The 21,291-nt window shown below is 39.8% G+C and overlaps 2 protein-coding genes across 4 annotated transcripts in view; one reads left to right on the forward strand and one right to left on the reverse strand.

Annotated features, from left to right (window-relative positions):
* Positions 1-825: 825 nt before the first annotated feature.
* Positions 826-6,703, reverse strand: ccdc80l2 (coiled-coil domain containing 80 like 2). Of its 2 annotated transcripts, none has more exons than XM_039780887.1 (13): positions 6,638-6,703; positions 6,022-6,418; positions 5,844-5,932; positions 5,507-5,680; positions 5,251-5,402; positions 4,787-5,110; positions 4,373-4,586; positions 4,034-4,190; positions 3,060-3,196; positions 2,269-2,420; positions 2,019-2,122; positions 1,631-1,711; positions 826-1,391 (listed from the first exon to the last, which is right to left on the reverse strand). In XM_039780887.1, exons 2-13 carry the CDS (start codon positions 6,296-6,298, stop codon positions 1,057-1,059), a joined length of 2,196 nt encoding a protein of 731 aa, XP_039636821.1. In that variant the 5' UTR covers positions 6,299-6,418; positions 6,638-6,703; the 3' UTR covers positions 826-1,056. The 2 variants fall into 2 exon arrangements, with proteins under 2 accessions (XP_039636821.1, XP_039636820.1); XM_039780886.1 differs by lacking the exon at positions 6,638-6,703 and adding an exon at positions 6,504-6,631.
* A 4,303-nt stretch (positions 6,704-11,006) lies between these two features.
* nnt (nicotinamide nucleotide transhydrogenase) overlaps positions 11,007-21,291 on the forward strand; it is a 35,472-nt gene continuing 25,187 nt past the window's right edge. Inside the window, exons 1-9 of one of the 2 annotated variants that reach the window (XM_039780883.1) lie at positions 11,007-11,089; positions 13,023-13,238; positions 16,582-16,811; positions 17,016-17,233; positions 17,814-17,901; positions 18,062-18,150; positions 18,657-18,844; positions 19,225-19,358; positions 20,120-20,311. In XM_039780883.1, the coding sequence (XP_039636817.1) occupies positions 13,085-13,238; positions 16,582-16,811; positions 17,016-17,233; positions 17,814-17,901; positions 18,062-18,150; positions 18,657-18,844; positions 19,225-19,358; positions 20,120-20,311 (1,293 nt within the window). In that variant the 5' untranslated portion in view covers positions 11,007-11,089; positions 13,023-13,084. Of the gene's footprint in view, positions 11,090-13,022; positions 13,239-16,581; positions 16,812-17,015; positions 17,234-17,813; positions 17,902-18,061; positions 18,151-18,656; positions 18,845-19,224; positions 19,359-20,119; positions 20,312-21,291 lie in introns of those variants that run through there. The other variant, XM_039780885.1, reaches the window with a different exon arrangement.

The raw sequence follows: 21,291 nt of genomic DNA on the forward strand, positions 1-21,291 counted from the left end.
GCACCTTATCCTCTAAATTTTGAAAAACCTCAATAGCGGTCTTGCCATTCCAGTTTCCATAGTCTAGCTATGGATTCCAAATCCAAAAAGAGTAATATTGAAAGAAATCTCCAGAAAAAGCACACTGCTTTTGCTCAAAAGTATCCGGCTGGGGATGAGAGAAAGAGAGTTTTTTCTGATTTCAGAACTGGTGCAGAAAGCAAAGCAGAGCACATGTTTTGCTTTTAAGAATTGGATCAAATGGTCAAAAGACCGGGCAATAAAAAAGGAAACAAACATCATCATATTTATAAATGCTCATTTAGACCTTTCATTTAGTTGAAATTTTCATTTATAATGGCCAAAACTGGCTCTTTTGGTAGTAAAGGTTGCTGACCCTTGGTCTATGTCTACTGTATATGATATGAATCACGCTCTCCTTATTATAAAATAATGTTTGTGTGTTTGTTTGTAGATAAATGTATAAAACCAAAAACAGTTTTTGGTTCCACTGATGGTATGTTTTTTTAAGTACTGAAAGCCTTTGCAGAAGGTTAAATTTAAGAACTGTTATAAAAGGATGTCCTGAGGCATGTAACGAATCCAGCATCAACAACTCTTTGTTTTACTGACCCTGAGGTGTCTGAAGACTGGAGCTCTTAAAAAAAAAAAACACATGTTCGGCTTTCCATTTTTGTGAATGTGTTTGAAAAAGAGTGGACAGAAGTGTTGCCAAAGAGCACAATCTGCTCGGGCTTGGATGGACTTTCTTCTTGTCAAACTGTTGCTGTAATCAGCAAACAATAATAGAACACCATGTTTTCTAAAAAAAAAAAAAAACAGTTGAAGGGTGCACATATGCTTTTATTAAGACTTTCTTGAATGAAACATTCCAATATATTCTGCTCTGCTTTTCAAACGTATCTTATAATTGTGGGTCTGTGAGTCCTGGACCTGTGAGTCCTGAAGATGAGTTTACGTATTAACTTGCTTTTGTGTGTTCATGTATTTGCCTAGTCATCTCAAGAATTCAGGTAGCTTTTCCTCACTCCACTGCATCTTCTTCCTCCTTTCTCATCATTCCTCTGACTGGTGATACAAGTACATCTCCTCCACCCCGTCTTCATCATAGCCGTGATAATGCCCCCCCTCACTGCCTCCTCTCCCTCTGTCCTCAGGGCAGTGGATCCCCAGTTTCTTCTGCAGCTTCTCTTCCTGGAGGCGTAGCTCCATGGAGTCCACCAGGTCGTAGATGCTATCCAGGGACCACATGGGTGATGGGAACCACGCCTTGACATCGCTATCCTTCCCCACAACCAGCATGCTGAAATAGTCCTTACTGATCTTCAGCTGTTCTCTCAGATTGTTGACCATGTCACGGGATAACGGCTCAACTTCACTCTGACTACGACCTGGAGGAAGAGTGACAAGGTGAAAAGTAAGTTGTTGCACTTTAGAAAACACCTTAAAAGGGGATTTAAAAAGACAACTTGGAGTCCTGACAAACCTTCAACCTTCAGTTCAACCTTAAATTAAAAAATGTTGGGCATGTCTCTGTATATTTACATTAATATACACAACACTGACAATACAGGTACTGTTTCCATCACAGTCCCATGTACCTGTACTGCCTCACATTACTGTGACTCACCGTTGAGGGGAAATAGTTCAACCGTTCCTGACGCTTTGTCTCCAGTTCCAGTCAGCTTCAACATGGCAAAGTGGCGAATGCCTGCAGAAAGACCCAAAAATCAGGTAGTCAGGAGGCAGCATAATACAGTGTGCAGGTAGCATAATACAGTGTTTTATAGTATAAATAAGAATATATCATAGTACAAATTATGCAGTACACTTCTGTATGTATGGATGACCTTTTTTATAGTTGTTATGTAGTTCTGCCAAATAAGGCCAACACTGTGTTGGTTTGAATGTCAGAGAAGAAACGTGACTCTGTTGTAATATTTTCATATTGCGCCAAAAACTACAGATCAGACAGATGGTGAATTGTTCAGCAGATGTATGTGTGGCGTGTTCCTGACCCAGGTGACACTCCTGTCCACTGAGAGCAGACTGCTGCTGTTGGAAGGAGTAGTCGTCCTCAGACGGAGCAGAGACGACCAGCAGTCTCCTTTTAGACATGAACCTAAACATCCATAGAAACAGCGCTTTAAGTTTAAATGTTGGTCTATACGTCTATAAGTATTATGTGACTGTTACATGATACCTCCAGATGTTGTTTGTCTTGTTGTAGTATTAGGTAATAATTAGCACTGGATTACAGTACAGTACCTGAGCAGTGAATTCTCAGCTCCAGGCTTTTGCTTGCCATTGGAGCAGGACGGAGGACTCCTCCTTTCCTTTTCTTTTTCTGAGCGCCTTGAGGGAAAGTTGTCAATGTACTCGAACAGAGCAGTACTTGATGGGGGAGCCTCAAAGACGCTCTAGGGGAAAGATAAAAGTTAATTAGGTAAAAAACAACAACAGAGAAACAAGTCTAGTCGAGGGACGTGTATTTGTATTACACGGGATAACATTTCAGTAGTTCCTGACATAGCCTAAGACAACAAAACATGGAAAGGACATTGTAAAAACACAGGAATGACACAGCTGGATTATTAAAAAAAAGTGGGGATCAATTGATTATTTTGTAAACCTCCACTAAATTATGCTGGATTGTCTGATACATTACATATAAGGGAGCTATAGTGTGCGGACATACAAAACATACAATCCCATCTCCACCCACCCAGAAAATCTTTATGTTTTCTTAATGTTTTTATTGGTCCAGAACCTCCCTTCAATGGTATTTGGATGTGCGCGACTACTATTTATTGTATTGATTATTTTAGATTTTCACAAATAAATGAAAGGATTGTCATACAATTTTATAAGAAGTCTTGTCTTTGTGACTCCTGCACTGACTTGGCAGAAAAGGTGAATGTTGTTCTCATCACTCTGAGCAGCTGTGTACTTGACTGCTTCCAGGTGTGATCATGAGTAGGAGTGGTGCTGAAAAACGAGCATGCACGCTTATCAAATCCATATAAGAAGAGAGAAACAAGTGCAGAGGAGACTCATACATTGGGCTTAATGTCGTAGTCTGTGACGGTCATGGAGAAGAGGTCAGAGGACGACAGGCCGAACTCTGCTCTCAACACAGAGGCCAGGCCTGAATCTGAGAAATGTTCTGATTGGTCACTGAGTGGAGGTTCCGACTCTGAAACACACAAAATAAATGAATAAATGTGTCTGCATGGATATAAAGGGTGCAGACAAAATACCACCATAAAGTTGAATCGCCACCTCTGAACAATGTTTGAAGCATATAACCATGGAGGACAGTATTTATTGCACGTCTGATTTCCAGTACTTTGGTTTATGACCAAATACCTACAAAACAAACGACATTCCCATCAGCCTCAGCTGTAGTTCGTGTTTCCTGCTAATTTAGCAAAAGTTGGCATGCTAACACAATAATATGTGTTATCATTTAGCTCAAAGTACCACTGTGTGTGTTTTAGTGCACCCTTAGAGCTGCTAGCATGGCTGTAGAGTCTTGTTTTCCATTGAAGCGGCTGCTGTTCAGCTGCTGCCTCTCTTGGAAGTATCCACATCATATAAAAACACCCCAGCACAATAACAAATGTTAGCAGCACAATCACAAAGCAGACTATAGCTGCTTGTTTTGAAAATCGAATTTGAAGTCAAGAGGATCAGGCTTAAAAAACACTAGTATGATTTGTTTTTTTGTTTTTTTTTACAACAAATACAAGAGGGAAGAAATTCACTGTTTCAGACCTATTGAATTAAACCTCCACTGCTTTAACTATGGAAGCAACATATTTGCTTTTGGTCACGCCTTGGTTAAAAAATACAACGTGTTCCTCTTTTGGTTAAGAATATTCCAACAGTAGTTATATATGTAAAAACATCTGCTCGAGATTTTCCGATGACTTGGTTCACCGCTAAGGAGAACCTAACCAAATGTTTTAGATGCAAATTTGAAAACAAACAGCCTCGTTTAAACACACAAACGTGTACAAACACTCCATACCGAGCTGGTGGTGTTGCAGCGTGAGCGTGGCGTCACTTCCGCCTCCCACAATGGTCGCCACGGTGATCATCCTAATAGCAAGGTCACAGTGATGTTTCTCGCTGTCGTCTTTCTGCTGGATGTACAGCGTCGCATCTCTGCTGGGCGTTGAGATCAACTAGTACCAGGACAACACACACACAGATATACATCACTTCAAACGAATGATAGGGAGGCACAGATGTCTTAAAAGTCCATGCTACTTTGCATGCATTTATAATGTGGATGTACAACAGGATTAAAGCTAAAAGACAGGGAGAAAAATGTAGACAACAGGATGCAAAAAGAGAAAGTTCTCACCATTAACCTTCTTTTCCCCTTTAAACTGTCCAAAAACTTCTTCAGTGCTGTTTTATCATTCTCACTGGCCTCTCTGTTGGACTTTTTCCCTCTTCCTTTCCCTTTCCTACCTTTTTTCCCTTTACCCTTTTTCTTAGAGCTCTGTTTTTCTTTTTCATCTTCACTGTTTTTCCCTTCATGTCTTCTCTTCCCTTCTTCCACAGTGGAGTCAGGCCTGCAGTAGAACAGAAAAAAATAAATGACTTTGATGTTCATCCAGCGCTAAAAAAACCCCCCACTTCTGTCTAGTTTAAGGGGATGAGGAAGAATGACAGACCAGATGGGAACACAAAATCTAAACAGGGTTTAAAATCAATCAAACATCCGCACTCTAACGTCTGTTTGAAAAATTGACCATAAATATAAAGATAGCACCTGTCTTTCTTCACTTCTTCGTTGCTCTTTGACACAGATGTAGGGCTGTGCACTCTTTCCTGTCCATTAGAAGTGTCTCGGCCACCACTGGTCGAGGCCTTTCCCTTCGTGGACCCAGCAGCAGGCACCGTACGGATAACAAACCTCGACCGTCCACTCAGTATATCCTGGATTTTACTCTTCAGGACAGCTTTTTTGTCCAGGGGAGGTTTTCTTTGTAATGCCACAACCGAAGTCATATTCCCTTGCCTCTGAGGGCTCAGTACCATCTTCTTCTTCATCTTTTTCCTTTTCATCACAACCTTCTTTTTAGTGGTTTTACACCTAAATAAAATAAAAACATAGTTTTCCAAACTTTGACATTATGGTCATTCTTCCTACAAAAAGCACAAATTTAAATTGAAAGTGGACTGAATGAACTTGTGAAATTCTTCCTCCGTTCTCTATTAGTGTTATAATGGAACCTCAAATTGGATCCTTTTCTTGTCATCTTCTCCAGCTTCCTCATGGGGAAATGATCAATGAGCTCCAAAACTGCCTCAACACGGACCGCATAGGGGAAGCGCTCACTGACCCGAAGGTTCTTCTTCAGAACCAGCATGGTGAACCCTTGCTCCTGAAACAATTGGTACAGTATGAAAACTACATGTCAATTGAATTCAAATAATGAATTCAAAGTCTGTAACCTGCGTATATCTTGTCGAGATACTAACTGCTTACCTGGCTGGTGAGCTCCAGGTAGTGCAGCAGTTTGCTAACAGTGTCGGAGTCCAGGCTCTCCACTGTGGCGTCTCCTTGGAGAGTTGTTTTCTGGATTCGACCTTCCATCATGGCGTTCTGGATGATGGTGATGATGAATGTGTCTCTTTCTGCTAGACGGCAGTTGAGCCCTTTCTGAGCGAGTCAGGGAGAGACCCAAAAGAAAGAAAGAAAATGAGTTACAGAACAGATAGAAAGGGGACTGCTTTTAGTGAAATTCCTTTGTATGTTTCCCAAAGAAAATGAAACAGAATAGAAAGATAATCTCCAACGGGTGTAAAATAAATCAGTACAGTACCTGTTCCATGTCTTCCAGTTGTTTCTCCATCAAACGAAGGTAGTGGTCATTGTGTGATGGGGCTGTTATCACCCACAGTCGCTTTTTACCTGGAGTGGAGTAAGGGGGTGGAGGTACAGTACTGTAATTAGGTAAACAGACAAGTAGATACATCAGCTGATCGGTACATTTGTCTTGCCTGCAAAGTCAGCCAGGAAATCCAGCTCCGTAGCCAGGCTTGATGAGGACTCTCCAACTCCTCTGTTGTCTCCATGTTCTTCGTCCAACCCCAACCCCTGCTCAATCCCCGGAGGCAGGTCTGAATAGTCTCCCCAGTCCCGCACGTTAGGGTCCAGCTGATCCTTGGGCTTGCTGCGACTGATGCCCGGCCAGGCGGTAAGCAAACTTGGGTAGCTGAGGCTCCACAGAGCAGCAAACAACAGCAGAGGCAAGTGTGACTTATAGAAATGAAACATCCTTACTGACTGACTGTTGACTGGTTGGTTTGTTGATCAGCTGGAACTGGTTAGCGGCTCACAAATCCCCCTCTGATTAAAAAATGCATTTGTGCTAGATCGTAGGCATCAGTGTTGCATCTGAAACAGACAAAATGGATGCAAACGTGATTTAGGAGTTTAAAAGCTCTAGATCAACAGGCACAAAACTGAGAAATTTTCATACGTTGAATCCAAATTCAGAACCCCATTAAGGGCCGAAGAATTCGGTGTCCTTAAAAGAAACAGGTGGACCAAATCTGACATGAATCTCGAAGGTAAAAGGACAGCAAATACTGCAGTGATGTTAACCCCTCTCACCAGCAGAGAGAGACTGACTGGGGAGACTTCCCTCTCCTTCAAACACACACACACACTCCTGGTTCACGTTATACACCAGGATCGTTAACAGGAAACTCCTGGAATTTTCTGTGACTTCAAAGCATTTTCTTGCTGAAAAAAAATCCCCTCCCCCCCCCCCCCCCTTTTTTTTTTTTTTTTTTTTTTTTTTCTCTCAATCTCTCTCTCTCAAAATATCACACCACACACTCACACACATTTTCTGTGTGTGGTGCTGCTTTGTCCCACAGCTAACTGGGGGTGACTTTAATGTCCATTTAAAAAACAATCACTCACAGAAATGTGAAGGCATCTGCCCTTCTGTGTTTTTGATGAAGAGACTTGCTTGCTGCTCTGACCTCTGACCTCCCTCTAGAGTGGGGCAAGTGAAGAGACAATATCCCTGCAAGGATCAGATTTCTTGCATTATTACACGTGGTGAAGATTTGACAGTGTTTTTTATTTTAACATTTGTCACCATCCATCAAAGACTGGCACTGAATATTGTAGACTGCCTTGCACATGGAGAAGGGGTAAAAAATAAGAAAAACTGAGCATTGACAGAATAAAGGGGTTAAAGTGAGAGATTAGAGTGAAAGCAGTTCACCTTAAAGCCATTTGTTTAACAGGAGTTCAAGCTTTGTAATGAAGGGAAATGGCCTCCTCAACCATAAATAACCCAGACGGGCTAATGGATGCCGCAAGTCTAGGAAAGTTCACACCAGTTCAAAGTTGGGATTACGAGGCAAATGTGCCCACAGGCGAGTTAACCCTGAAGACTTTCTGCAAGGAAAAAGGTAATCATCCCTCCCACTACTGCCCCTTAAATGCGCCACCAACTAAAATCTTAAACAAAGTCTGAATCTATCACTTAATGCACAACCATGTCTACTATCAATTCCCACCAGGAATCAGACCTCGAAATTTCCCTTTAAACAGCTGATATTAGCATGAGACCACATGGCTCCACAAACTTATAACCATAAACTTGACTCTTTTATGTACAGCCTTTTTTTTTTAAAGTAAGTAATCCTTTATTTCCAAAATGTGGAGCTTTAAAGGGCTGCAACTAAGGGAACAATCTAAGCTCAGAGCACAAACATGAAGCAAAAACTAAAATGAAGTTGACAGCAGAAATTAAATGAGTGAGTTCTGATAAAATCCACATGGGAATGGGAATAGGATTGATCCAAGATCCTATTGTTTACTCCTTTTTATGTAAGGCCAGGGTCAGTCACCAAAAATCAAAATTTTGATGGCCTCTGATGTACAATAATCCAACATTCAACAGTCAATCAACATTATTTGACAATTGTAAAGGGTCTTCATTCTATCCTTGATTTTCAAAATAACATGGAAAGCACACATGGCCTTAAGGAAAAGAGGAGAGATTTTTTTAGAATAAAAGATGGATATGCAATAAATGATATGATATAAACACTTGCATATACTTAACAGAGCGAGGTACATGGACAGGTAGTGTTACACACTTTGAAATGACTGAAAACTATGACTGTTAAGGGGCGTTATGATCAGAAATGTTCATCTACCTGCTCCCTGGCTTCACAACATGTGTTGGTTACATTTATAGTTTTAATCACTGAGGAAGAAAAAGAAATGAAGAGAGATCAATAGGAGAAAAAGAAAACCAAAGACAATCAAGCAAAGCCAATGCAATTAGAAGAGCCATCTTTAGGGTGAAACGCTGAAATGAGAACCAGGCGTAACAACAATGCATTCCACTCTCTGAGCCTGATAAAGAGAACCAGATGATCAGTATGTGTGTGAGAAAGAGAGTATATATCATGTCTACACAGTTCATATATCGTACTGTTCAGGAAGTGTAGGGATGTGCTGGTGCAGAGTGAATAGATATGCTGATAATAAGATAAAGAAATAACGTATTTCTCCTGTTCCTCATGTTCAAGATTTCCAGTTAAAAGGAAGCCAACCACCTTCTATGTGTCTCTACAAGCACAGAAACACAAATGCAATCTGTCCCTCAAAAGTAAAACATTTACAGCACATCAGAACTGGAGGAACGAGGCAACATGCATGTGACAATTCAACAAACACATTGTGTAATGGTGCTGGAGAGGAGAGAATGGGCTCCACCACAGTGACCTTATATTCTATTTATTATGTATCATGAAAGTTATAAAGCATCCAGAAACATGTGAAATTAACAGTTCAGATATCCTACAAGCCCACATCTGTTTATAAGGAAGTGATGCTTTGGAAAAGTGTTTCTCAAATGTTTGTTAACTTTGGAGTACTGCAGAGGGTATGTGAGATTTTTGCAAAATGCTCATTTAAAAAATATGTCATGCATAATTCCTAAAATAATTATGCTATAATAATGAATGAATTACGTGATGGATTCTGAACATTTGAAATGTAGCATTTAAATGTTTTTCAGTTACAAGGTTGGTGTTGTTTAGTAAATCTATCACTGCCGACACTGTATTGTTCCTCTTTATATAGACTTTCTTTTCTACCAAAAATGTTTTTTTGGGTACTTGGCTTAAAAACACAATTCAAAGGGGGTACATTATTGAAAAAAGTTTGAGAACCACTGCTTTAGAATACACATACTGTGCAACAACGTCTAAAGCACCCTTTCCAGTGACCTCACACCACCGTCCAAATGACTCAAAACACTGGATCTCACACAGTGTGTGTATGATTATCTGCATCAGTCACACTTCCCAAAATGAGGGCCAGGTGTTCAAAAAGGGAATTAGAGTGGGGATGCTGTGCAAAGTGATCTATTTGTGTGTATATATATATATATATATATATATATATATATATATATATATATATATATATATATATATATATATATATATATATATATATATATATATATACACAAATAGATATATATATATATTACATTTAGTTAAAAGGATATACATCTAAATGTACTTATATTAAAAAATTACAAAGACATTTCCATCAAACAAGCTTTTAGGCTCATACACCTCCCCCAAAAATGTTCCCAGAAAAATGCCCATTGTATTTTGTTTGTAGGCCTATCAGTATATGTACTTCCTTTGGAATATCAAAACATATTATTGAAAAGGGAAAATGTATTTACAGAAAATATGTAATCAAACATGTTTGTACATATCTGCAAGCCTGGATTAGCAACTGGGCAAAATAAACTACTTTCTCCAGAGCTCTTGGGTGCCTCTAAAGCTCCACCTTCACTATGTGTCACTGCTGGTTTGCGGTCATTTTTTTTATTGAGAATTGTTTCAGGAGGTGGCTCAATGAAATGATTTCTATGGCTAAGATGGAACAGATTCGGTTTAACAAAAGAAATTCACAAAAACACTACTTGGTGTGCAAACCTTTTCTGATATTGCTTGATGAGACCTAAATGTCTGATTTACGTGTTTGCTGCTATGTTTTGCCCTTAATCTGAGCAAGCTTTGATCTTGTACTCTGATACTCTGGTGTTTGTGTGTGTGTGTGTGTGTGTGTGTCTCTGTGTGTGTGTTTGTGTGTGTATTTGTTTCTTTGTTTCTTTTCGCCGTCTGTTTCTGCTTTTTTTTATTGCTGTTTTGTCTAGTGTATTGTGTGACTGTTATGAGAAAATGAAAATAAAGTATTTAAAAAGAAAAAAATAAGTAGCTTAAGGTGGGTCCTGCTTTATTTTCATGAGACCCTGTCAACCTGTTATGTCATGTCTCACCCAGTGTGAACAGATATATCCAATCCCCTGTGCAAAGGATAAAATGGTATAGATAATGGATGGGTGGATGGATGTTGCATTGCCCCATGCCCTCTTAACAGGATTTTTTGAAGGCATATTCATATGTAAATTCATGTGCAAGTCATACTTTTAAGCTTTAGTGTTGAAGGAAAATGGATCCTGAAAAAGATTGAAAGACCAAATTGTATCACAGTGCAATGCTGAATATAAAATGGTAAAAGAGCGCTCCTCAGTGGAAGTATATAGAGTTGCATCTTCAGTACGTTTTGGGACGCCATTCCTGATATAGTAGAATACACGTATGAATGTGCTTATTAAGCATTTTCTTCATCATCGAATATGTATTTGCATGGTTTGTCTATTTAGAGATCTACTTGCCGTGCATAATGCTTCCAACAAAGTTTTTAAAACTAAACGTGTGCCTAAATGAAGCCTTACTGTAACTGATCATGTTTGTGATAATACAAAATTTGAACATTAATATTACTGTCAATGAATTAAATAAATGAGTAAACTGTTGTGTAGGCTTCAATGTGTAGGCCTATGTTTTTGTTATCAGTGACAGCACGTACAAAGTCATCGGATATCCTCTGATGCATCTTCTCATATGATCCCATAATACTCTCATGTCGGCTGCTTTCACCAGACATCTTCCGGGTCGACAGAGAGTTCGCCTAGGTGCTGAGCAGAGCCAGGACTATTTTGCAAAGGTCAGTCGAGTTGTCTGCCGCTAACCTTCCCACTCTCACTTTTCAGCGTGCATTTGTTTCCGTTTGCATTTCGGTGCTTGTGTAGGGGGCTTTTTGAGTCATACTTCGACTTCATGCACGAGACAGATGTGTATTAGCTGCCAGCTAAAGTTAGCTTAAATGTTAGCTTTCGAGCCAGGCTACATTTCCCAGACAAAATGAGAACTGTCTGGGTAATAGTCTGTTTATAAACGTCACCGAGCACCTATTGGGTCATAGACGTTAAAGATGCGTTAGCCAGATGTTTATGAAAGCCGTTCAGTCCTGTACCCAGGTTCAATCCATTCAGGGCAAATCAACAAGCGTTTGCTATATGATGCCGTGTTCATCCATTTTCATGAGCTAACTTGATAGTGTTGGCAAAATCTGTGTAATTCATATTTTTAGACCGCGATACTTTTTGGTGATGTGGCAGCTTCAGTTTTTTTTGGACATGAAATAAGAGCCCTGAACACAACACTCACAGCTGCTTGTTTTTCTTTTAGTCTCTTTAAAATAGTTTATTATAGTTATAATAATTGGTAAATCGTTCCTATAATTTATCAAGCAAAAAAAAAAAGTTTGTTTTGATTTGCTGCTTAATTTTTTATGATTTTAAATTAAATATATTTGGGTTTGGGTTTCTTTGTTCGGCAAAACAAGTTATTTTAAGACATGAACTTGTACCCACTTTCACTATTTTCTGACAGAGATGACATGACATAATTGACAACCTACTTTGAAACTTTCAAAATGCTTACAGAGGGTTAGATTAATTTCTAGGTTCATTGCTTTCAAATGATTGTGGCCTATACTTTGCACTTTGAAAGTGTAATACTGATTCGATGCAATGATTTATTGATCCTTTGACTCATCTATTAACATTCTACCAAGTAGGTCAGTTCTGCCACTAAGGCTCCATTAGTGGCGTTAGTGGGACACAGTTGATTCACATACAAGATTTTATTATGCCTTTGTGCTAATTTGCATAGTGGGAAATGCCTTCCAGGGCTGCAACTTGACAATTATATTTTATCACCAATTGATTATACTAGTTTTGCAATTTAGTCAATTAATTGTTTAGTTTTTAAAAGTTAAATTATTTAAACTTATTTTAGAGATGCTGGAACCAGCAAATTACAGGTATTTTTTCTTGATAAACAGCCTTAATGATTAATCGATTATCAAAATGATTATTATGCAACATTTTCAATTAATTTAATCACCATTTCAGCTCTAGTTTCAGCACTAATGAGGAGTGGTGTTTATTATTTTCAGTTTTAAGTTGGGTTTCCTCTGTTTTTGACCTTTTTAACTAACGTGGCTTCTTTATTCTGCACTGTTCTAATTTAAACCTTAACCAGTCTATCCCAGTTCCATTGCTTGCCTTTAAAGTAAACACGCTGTCCCTCATGCTGTTAACTGCCTCAGAGTCATTCAGTAGGCTGCAATTAAAAGAAGGCTGTTCGTCATTATGTTAATGTACAGGTGTGTAAAAATTACGCATTTGTTATCCTTGAAAATGGGACAAAATTGCACATATGCCTGCATTGGAGCAAATACCATGGCCAGATTCATAATGTGTCTCCAACAGCCAGGAATGTGTGGATTTTGGTAAATGCATGTAGGGAAGTGTGTGACCTGTTGCATGAACATAGGTCATAAGTGTGTGTTTACACAAGGGCACAAGGGGACACTGTAGGACATATTTCTGTGGAACTTGTGGGCACAACTTATAGTACATACTTTTTCAAATGCGAGAGTATTTGCAATTGAATTGAAAACTGACAATGATGGATAGAGATATTTTCCCTCTCTTCCACACAATTTCATCCTCCTGTTATTCCTCTTCACCTATAATCTCCTCCCCTTTCTGTCTGGCGGTGCCCTTATCTTTCACCTGTCTCTTTCCCAGGAGGGGTGCTGTCTGCCCTGTTGAGCTCCTCCTGGTGTGTGAGTGTCGGGTGTGTGTGCACCATGGCAAGCCTCCTACGTGTTGTGGCGGCCACCTGCTCGGCCCCTTTGTTCAGCGGTGTTTCCTGTGTGAAGCTGCAGAGCGGCGGTGCTGTCAAATCATCAGGCCTTCGCTTTTTCAGGACCCACCAAGCTCTCGGACGATGTGCCAGTCCAGGTAACACACGATGCACACACACTGTGATTTGACATGGACGATGTAATAGAACCATTTACAGAAACCATCTAATGCTACATCTGCAAATAATAATTTTACATTTTGTTTACCAATGGTAGAGTAACATCATTACAATTAAGACAATTCCTGAAAACTGAGATTTCTTTCAATAGAAAGCAACACAGTGTTGTTGCAAAGATCTCCACTGATGTTACATGATCTTGCAATCTCTACAGTGTGACAAATGGTCAATAACAACATAGATGTTATATGTACAACATACGTAGAAAGCATAGAGGTTCTGATGGAGCATTTAAATATTTTCCAGCTGTCGTTGAGCAAATAAAACTGTTTGAAACTTAAATATGCTGATAGTCTGCCAAGTTTTGGACTTTTGATTTATTGGCAACATGCATGCCTTGATTGACAAACTATAACCTAATAAGATTAGCATCAACTCTAGATGAAAAGCTGCCCTATATAAGTGATCAGTATGATACTGTAGACTGGAAATTAGTTAAAATGTTCCTTTTTTGATTGCTCACCTGGCTGATAAGTTATTAGCTCTTAAGTGACCACTTTCATTTTTTAAGTTTTACTCTACTGTACTGTATGTGCTACATGTGATCGGCAACGGTTTTGATAAGAAAGTAATCGTTAATCATCAAAAATGCCAAATATTCTCTGGTTCCAGCTTCTCTTTTGTGAAGATTCACTAATTTTCTCAGTTTTGTTTCGTTGTACAATTAATCTCTTTTGGGGTTTTTGACTGTTGATCGGAGAATAGAAAGCAAGCAATTTGATTATGTCACCTTGGGCTCTGGGAGTAGTTTCAGTAATTACTAGTGGCTTATTGGCTAACATGATATATTTTCCATAGTAACTAAAAGGGGATGATGGCACCAATAAGTATAAAAATGTAGTGTACTTCTTTCTAACTTTCGAGAGAAAATGCTCAGGTACAAAATTGGGTATGTGTGAGCAGTTACATAACCACATATCCCATGACTTGGCTCCTTTTTTATATGTATGGCTGATATGTCACACCAGCAGAGGTCAATGGTATAGCCTTGTCTGTATTCAAGGTAGTGTTTATATAAAAGTAAATGAGATCATAAAGGGATGGTTTATTTCATGGACACCAGGCACATTGGACTCTAAATTTAACACACTTTAACCCAGCTGTTGAAGGTTTATAGATCCATGGTTTACTACTACTACTACTGAGCCACATTAAAGCAATGTCACCTGTAGCTTCTGTGTGCATTCTCATGTACTTGTGTATTAGGTGCAACATGGTGGCAGGTGGCAACATTCTCATTACATTAACAATGACAGAGCTTAGAAATTCAGCATTAGAGTGGATAGACACGTATGCTCATTCATACCATTGTGCTTCGTTGGCCTTGGCAACTGGGGACACAAATCTGTCACTGTCATTTTTGCATGCTTATTACTTTTTAATTCCTTCTTCATTGTAATTGTTTTGAAGAAGGTAAGCCCCCGTTTAGGCCCAGTAGAGGTACAGTAAATAAAACCAAACAGAGGACATCTTTCCTTTACCCTCCTCTTAAAAGTTTATTGTAGAGGTCAGTGTTGCTACCTGCATTTACTTTCAGCCTCAATGTCACATTAATGATGCTGCAACCCTGTGTGTGTGTGTGTGTGTGTGTGTGTGTGTGTGTGTGTGTGTGTGTGTGTGTGTGTGTGTGTGTGTGTGTGTGTGTGTGTGTGTGTGTGTGTGTGTGTGTGTGTGTGTGTGTGTAAAATAATAACAGTGTGCAAACATCGAATTTCCCCTCTGGGATTAGTAAAGCATGTCTTCTTCTATAAAAAAAAAGATACAATGATTATGACAAAGACACTGAACTATTATTATTTTCAGTCAGTAAATTGTGTGTCGTTTTTAGTATTCAGGTCTATAGTAGTGTCCAAGCGACAGGCAGATCACATGTTGTTTCAGCTCCTATGGAAAATTCCACTGCAGCTCTTTCCGTCAGTCTCCTTGTCTATACATAAACACACGAGGCTCTGACAGGCCTCTCCTCTCACCCTGCTGTGGTGACCCGTCCTCTAGTAACCTTTGTTTAACAAAAAAGTTAAACACAAGACAGCCAAAACACTGGTTGCCAGCTATTTGATTATTACCTTTCTATAAACCAAGAGTCACCAAATGCCATGTATGCACTGTGTGTCCCATTTGTTTTTGCCAACAAACTCAGCACTCAGGTAGCAATCAGTTGAAAATATACACACATTGTAATGGTAAAGAAAATACCTAAAATGAAATCCACAATGTACCTTTAGGGCCATGGACACAATGTGATTATCAAACTGATTCTCACTATGCACACCCCCACTAATGCACAGTTGGTGCCCTGTTTCAAGTATAATTACTGTATTTATGTCATAACACTAGTCCCTCAAACAAACATCTACAGTACATCTAAGCTGGCAGTGCTTGCAAGATTGTGAATGGCAGTAACAGTTTGTTCATAAAGCAGTCTCACATGGACACACTGCCTCAGTCTATAGTACTGTATGTCTATAGGCTCCCTAGAGGTCAGAGCATAAGCACGTCTATATCTAAGTGTGGTGTGTTCCCCTCCTCTCAGAGCATGTAAGCTAATACTTGTGTGCCCAGAATAGACGCTGCCAGCTGTTTCTGGCGCTAGCTAAACTGCAGGAATGTGGGCATGAACCAGGTTACAAGCACCCTTAAACACCCACCTACACATACATGAACCCAGCTCACACAGACATGAAGCACCTGCAACCAGCTGGTACTGGCTTACACGTGACAAGCTGGCCGTGGGGCTCTAGAGATCGCAATGCCAGTCGTTCAGTTAAACATTTGTCAAGACTGTGTTATCTTAAAAACAAGCCTATAGGATGGATTGCCATTACATTTTGTACAGAGACATTTATGGTCCCCAAATGATAAATGCCCCTAACTAATACGACTGTAGACTCTTGTTGCTGGACACTTACCTTGTCTGTCTGCCTACAAAGCCCATTGCACATACACTACAGTATTCTTGGTACACCCAGTTTTAACTCTGCTCATGGCCGTTTCCTGAGGAGATTGTCCTTGAAGCTGCAGAGGTATCTGCCTTAGAGAGTATTTTCCCCTGTGCTGTTGAGATGTTCATAATTAGCTATTTTCTCAAATGATCTCCTAAAGCTGCAATAGTTGCAATGATCTATTCAATCAACAAAATAACTATAAAGTATCCTGTTTATTGTTTGTGTATCTGTTTTGGAAGGTTTTGAATAAATGAATGGCGATAACCGCTGTCACTTAAATCATATGCTCCTGTACTGTTTCTCTTTGCCTCTGCAGGTATTGCCTACAAACAACTCACAGTCGGTGTACCCAAAGAAATCTTCCAGAATGAACGTCGTGTGGCGCTTTCTCCCACTGGTGTCCAGGCGCTCATCAAACAGGGCTTCAACGTTGTCGTGGAGTCTGGAGCTGGAGAGCCTTCCAAGTTTCCTGATGAACAGTACGCCCAGGCTGGAGCAACAATTAAAGATATTAAAGATGTCTTGGCATCTGATGTGCTGGTTAAGGTAGGATTTAAGTGTCTGTGTGTGTGTGGGGGATGAGTGGTGGGATGTTTGATAGTTCAGAGAGAGAGAGAGAGAGAGATAATCTGCATTGGATGTCCTTTCACACTCTCTGCTTTACATTTACAGCTTTTAATGGAATATTTAGTTGTCCCTCTCATGTTCCCCCTGTCCGGGTCTTTTCTAAACAATATCTCTGTTCTCCAGGTTCGTGCTCCCATTTTCAACCCTGACTTGGGTGTCCATGAGGTGGAGATGATGAAGGAGGCCGCCACTTTAATCAGCTTCATCTACCCAGCTCAGAACCCTGAGCTGATGGATATGTTGTCCCAGAAGAAGGCCACCGTCCTGGCTATGGACCAGGTGCCCCGAGTCACCATCGCCCAGGGTTTCGATGCACTGAGCTCCATGGCAAACATCGCAGGGTATGTACACGGTGCCTTCAAGAGGGATCGTGTCTACTTGAATGACTCACTGATTTGATTTTCTATCTAAGATAGACTTACTGATAGACTACTGCACTTTTATGTGTTCACATATTAACAATCATGTCTTAAAGCTTTAGCGCATAACTTTTTGATATTATTATTTGTTGTTACAAAGCTAATTAAGACTATCAGCTCCACACAACTCTCTCTGTATTTCTCAGTATGGTTATGTTAAGAACATTGTGTCGTCCGGTGACTTTCCCTCGCAGAAAATCGAGTGAAGATAATGACCTCTTCTGAAGAGTCCATCATGTTTTTGTAATCCTGCGTGTCCTCTGTGGCTACTAACAACAACAATGACAACAACACTGTCGGCGCGTCCACATGATACAAGCCTTACGTGATCGCGCACGCGGCGACAGTGTTGTTGTCATTACTTAGAATTCCTCATGGGGGAGACAGAAACTACGTGCTAAAGCTTTAATTAGACATGTTTAAACATGTACAGTTCATACATTTAGATTCATATTGCTTGATGTTTTACTTGCATTTTCTGTGTTTCTCTCCGTCATTTTAGATACAAAGCAGTTGTGCTGGCAGCAAACAACTTTGGTCGCTTTTTCACTGGACAAATCACAGCAGCTGGGAAAGTGCCACCTGCAAAGGTGTGTAGTATGAGTGTGTGTTTCTTTAGTTAGCATTTCTTTTAATGGCAAAGAATATAAGTATTATTGTACTGTAAGGGTGAATGTGTCTGCCATTTTTAACATGCTAAATCACTGTACCGTCCATCCCAAACTATGTCATGCATGTGAATGTGAATAGGTTCTGATCATTGGAGGTGGTGTGGCTGGGTTGGCAGCAGCTGGTTCAGCCAGGGCCATGGGAGCCATTGTCAGAGGATTTGATACCAGGTGTGTTTTTAATATTGTACTGTATGTCTGAATTGCAAAAGGCTTTCAAAGATTTTATTTGAGCACAAGTGCTTGAAGTAAATGATCTAATTGTCTTGTTCACCTGCTAATATGATCAGATTTGTTAAATCAGATCGGATCAACATCTGCAATGGCAGCATGTGATGTGCTGTGCATGTGCACGTAATCATAGCAAACCCTCTTAATTAAAAGCCTTTAAAGAAACTATTCAAGACAATCAAGTGTTTTGGTACAATGTTGGTAATGAAGGAGTGACAACAATATTGCATAATTTCCACATGATTTGATTGATATAGATTATATTACTTAAAATTCCAGTCCTGGGGCAACAGACTTATGTTGTTTTAATAAAGAAGTCAGCAACCGTGGTCTTTGTAAGTCTATTTGTGCAGTTTTAAGGACAAACAATGTTACTCCTGCATTACCAGTCATGCAGAGATATTTTCCTTATGCCTGACTAAAAATAGCTACACCTACTCTCCCAGAGCTGCAGCTTTGGAGCAGTTTAAATCTCTGGGCGCAGAGCCGCTGGAGGTGGACTTTAAGGAGTCAGGAGAGGGTCAGGGAGGCTATGCCAAGGAAATGTCAAAGGAGTTCATAGAGGCAGAGATGAAGCTGTTTGCCAAACAGTGTCAGGAGGTGGACATTGTCATCACCACTGCTCTTATCCCAGGTATGCACTGAAGCACAGACTCGCACACAGCGTAAACGCTGACTGCAAATGTAAAAAGTGAAGGACACAATACCGAGGCAAACAAACGAAAGGACGGGGGAATATCTGGAATATTACAGAATGTGAGACATGTATTCTGGGCATGTAGTCAGAGAATTTAGAAATAAAAAGCATCAGTCACGGAATAGTGACCATTAAAAATAACTTTACCAGAAAAATATTTTACAACAGTTTCACATTTGTTCCATTACTCTGGTGTTTTCAGTCGTTTTTGTACATTGTACGGCCATGTATCCACAGGAGCTGTAGTGAATAAGTTTCACCTATTGGGAAAGTATGTATAATGCCTTGATGTCTGTGTTTCCATTGTAACATTGCAGGTAAGCGTGCACCCATCCTGATCACCAAACCAATGGTAGAGAGCATGAAAGATGGGTCAGTGGTGGTGGACTTGGCTGCTGAGGCTGGAGGAAACATTGAGACCACAGTACCTGGAGAGCTGTCAGTACACAAGGTCAGCGCACATACTCACACCCATACCAAAAAGACCAAGCAGTGTGTCCCCTAGAATTGTACAAGCCTGGGGGGTTTGTACAAAAATAATGCCAAATCATTGTGTTACCCCTATATTCATACTGCAGCGATGCACTGCCGTGAGTCCATGAACGAGACAACTGTTTGTGGTTAGTTCCCGTCTGTAACAGCAGGACAGTCGAGTGTGTTATCTATTTATTTCTGTCTGAACGGCTAAATCAGTTGAAACGTTGCCGGTAGCCTACCGGTTACAAACAGGTGCGACAACTTTAGCGAATGACATGCTAATGTGCTGACAGACTCGATATTTGGTTAAAACAGATCAGTGATGATGTTGGGCCCTCGTTGTTCTCCGTGAAGTTTGCTGGAAGTGATGTTATGTAGCGTTTTATGTAGCGTGAGCACTGCAATCCATTTAAAAAAAAAAAAGCCTTTTAAATGCTACATTGCTTGTAAGGAAATAACGTGAATAACATGCGAACCCGCTTTAAAAGTGACGTGGTGTCTTTTTAAATAAGTGCTCTGCGGTGGATTCATTTCATGCCGATGGGAATAGTGGTTCATGCAGATTTTGAAAAGTAACTGATACATATTTAAAGAAACTTTAAAGTCTTAAATTTGCTGTGGTGGTACCGAAACCAACCCTCCAGGCTAAAGCAGTCCACCTAGGGGAAACACTGGCAAGGTTTTTTAGTTTATGTTGATTGTCTTTTTTATATATATGTAATTATTTTTTTTTAGGGAGTGACCCATATCGGCTACACAGACCTGCCCAGCCGTTTGCCGACACAGTCCAGCACTCTGTACTCCAACAACATCACTAAGTTGATGCGGGCAATCAGCCCAGACAAGGACAACTTTTACTTCAATGTGAAGGAAGTGTTTGACTACGGGACCATGGATCACGTCGTAAGGGGATCTGTTGTCATGCAGGTATGACATCCAGTGTGGCCAGCAGCCGAACAAACATGCATGTATGTCTAAAGCTGAGATATCACACATATTTGTCAGCTGATACACAGCACAGACAAAAATCTGAGGATCCTTGCAGTCATAGAGAAAATCATTCAAAATGTCCCGCAGGTCCCTTTCACTGTCACTAGATGTCACCCTAAGAACACACAATCTTTTCTTCTTACACTTTCTATTCAGAGCACCTTTAGAGTTGCCAACAGAGTGATGTCCCAATAAACATAAACCTTTTAATCCATGTTTGAGTATTAACAGTGAAGAATATGGCACCAATAATAATGATGATAACAAATATACAACCACCTTCACACGGAATAAAGAAGCCATAGCAAAGATACCTTTTGATACCTCTAATATAAAATGTCATTGTGCTTCTTATATACTCCTTACTTTAGATTTATTGTTGCAATTATTTAGTTAGTCAATTAGAAATGGGTTCTTGATAATTTGACTCAAATGTTCCTAATATTGTAACAATTTAAATTTGGCAGTAAATTACTAGTAATAAGTTAAACTAGTAAATACTACTACTACTCTTCAATACTGCTCTAACATTGGCATAATTTAATTATCGCTTTTGATAAATCTTTGACTTGTTTTTAATGACTTAATTATGAGTTTATCTGTCCAACTGTGAGTCCTGTTACTCCAAAACAAAAATGTCTCCAAACAAGTATTTGTCAGTTCATTACAATTAAAAGCTCGCTATGTGTCACCAATTAAAAACATTTTTCGAATGTAAAATGTCCCGGTCATCAGTTCTGCAAATTTAAGGGATTTGTATCAAAATGTAATCCATGATACTCCACTTCCGGGATTGCTCCGGTGCTGCAGGAAATTCCGCCGGATGCATGTCTTTTCGCCGATGTCCGTTTCCTTCCGCTTTCTTTGTGTGGGCTCCTCAGATCTCTGCAGGGTAAACTGAGAAAGCTAGCTAGGCT

This window comes from Perca fluviatilis, chromosome 17 (assembly GCF_010015445.1).
Source record: "Perca fluviatilis chromosome 17, GENO_Pfluv_1.0, whole genome shotgun sequence".
In the NCBI taxonomy this organism is placed as follows: Eukaryota; Metazoa; Chordata; class Actinopteri; order Perciformes; family Percidae; genus Perca; species Perca fluviatilis.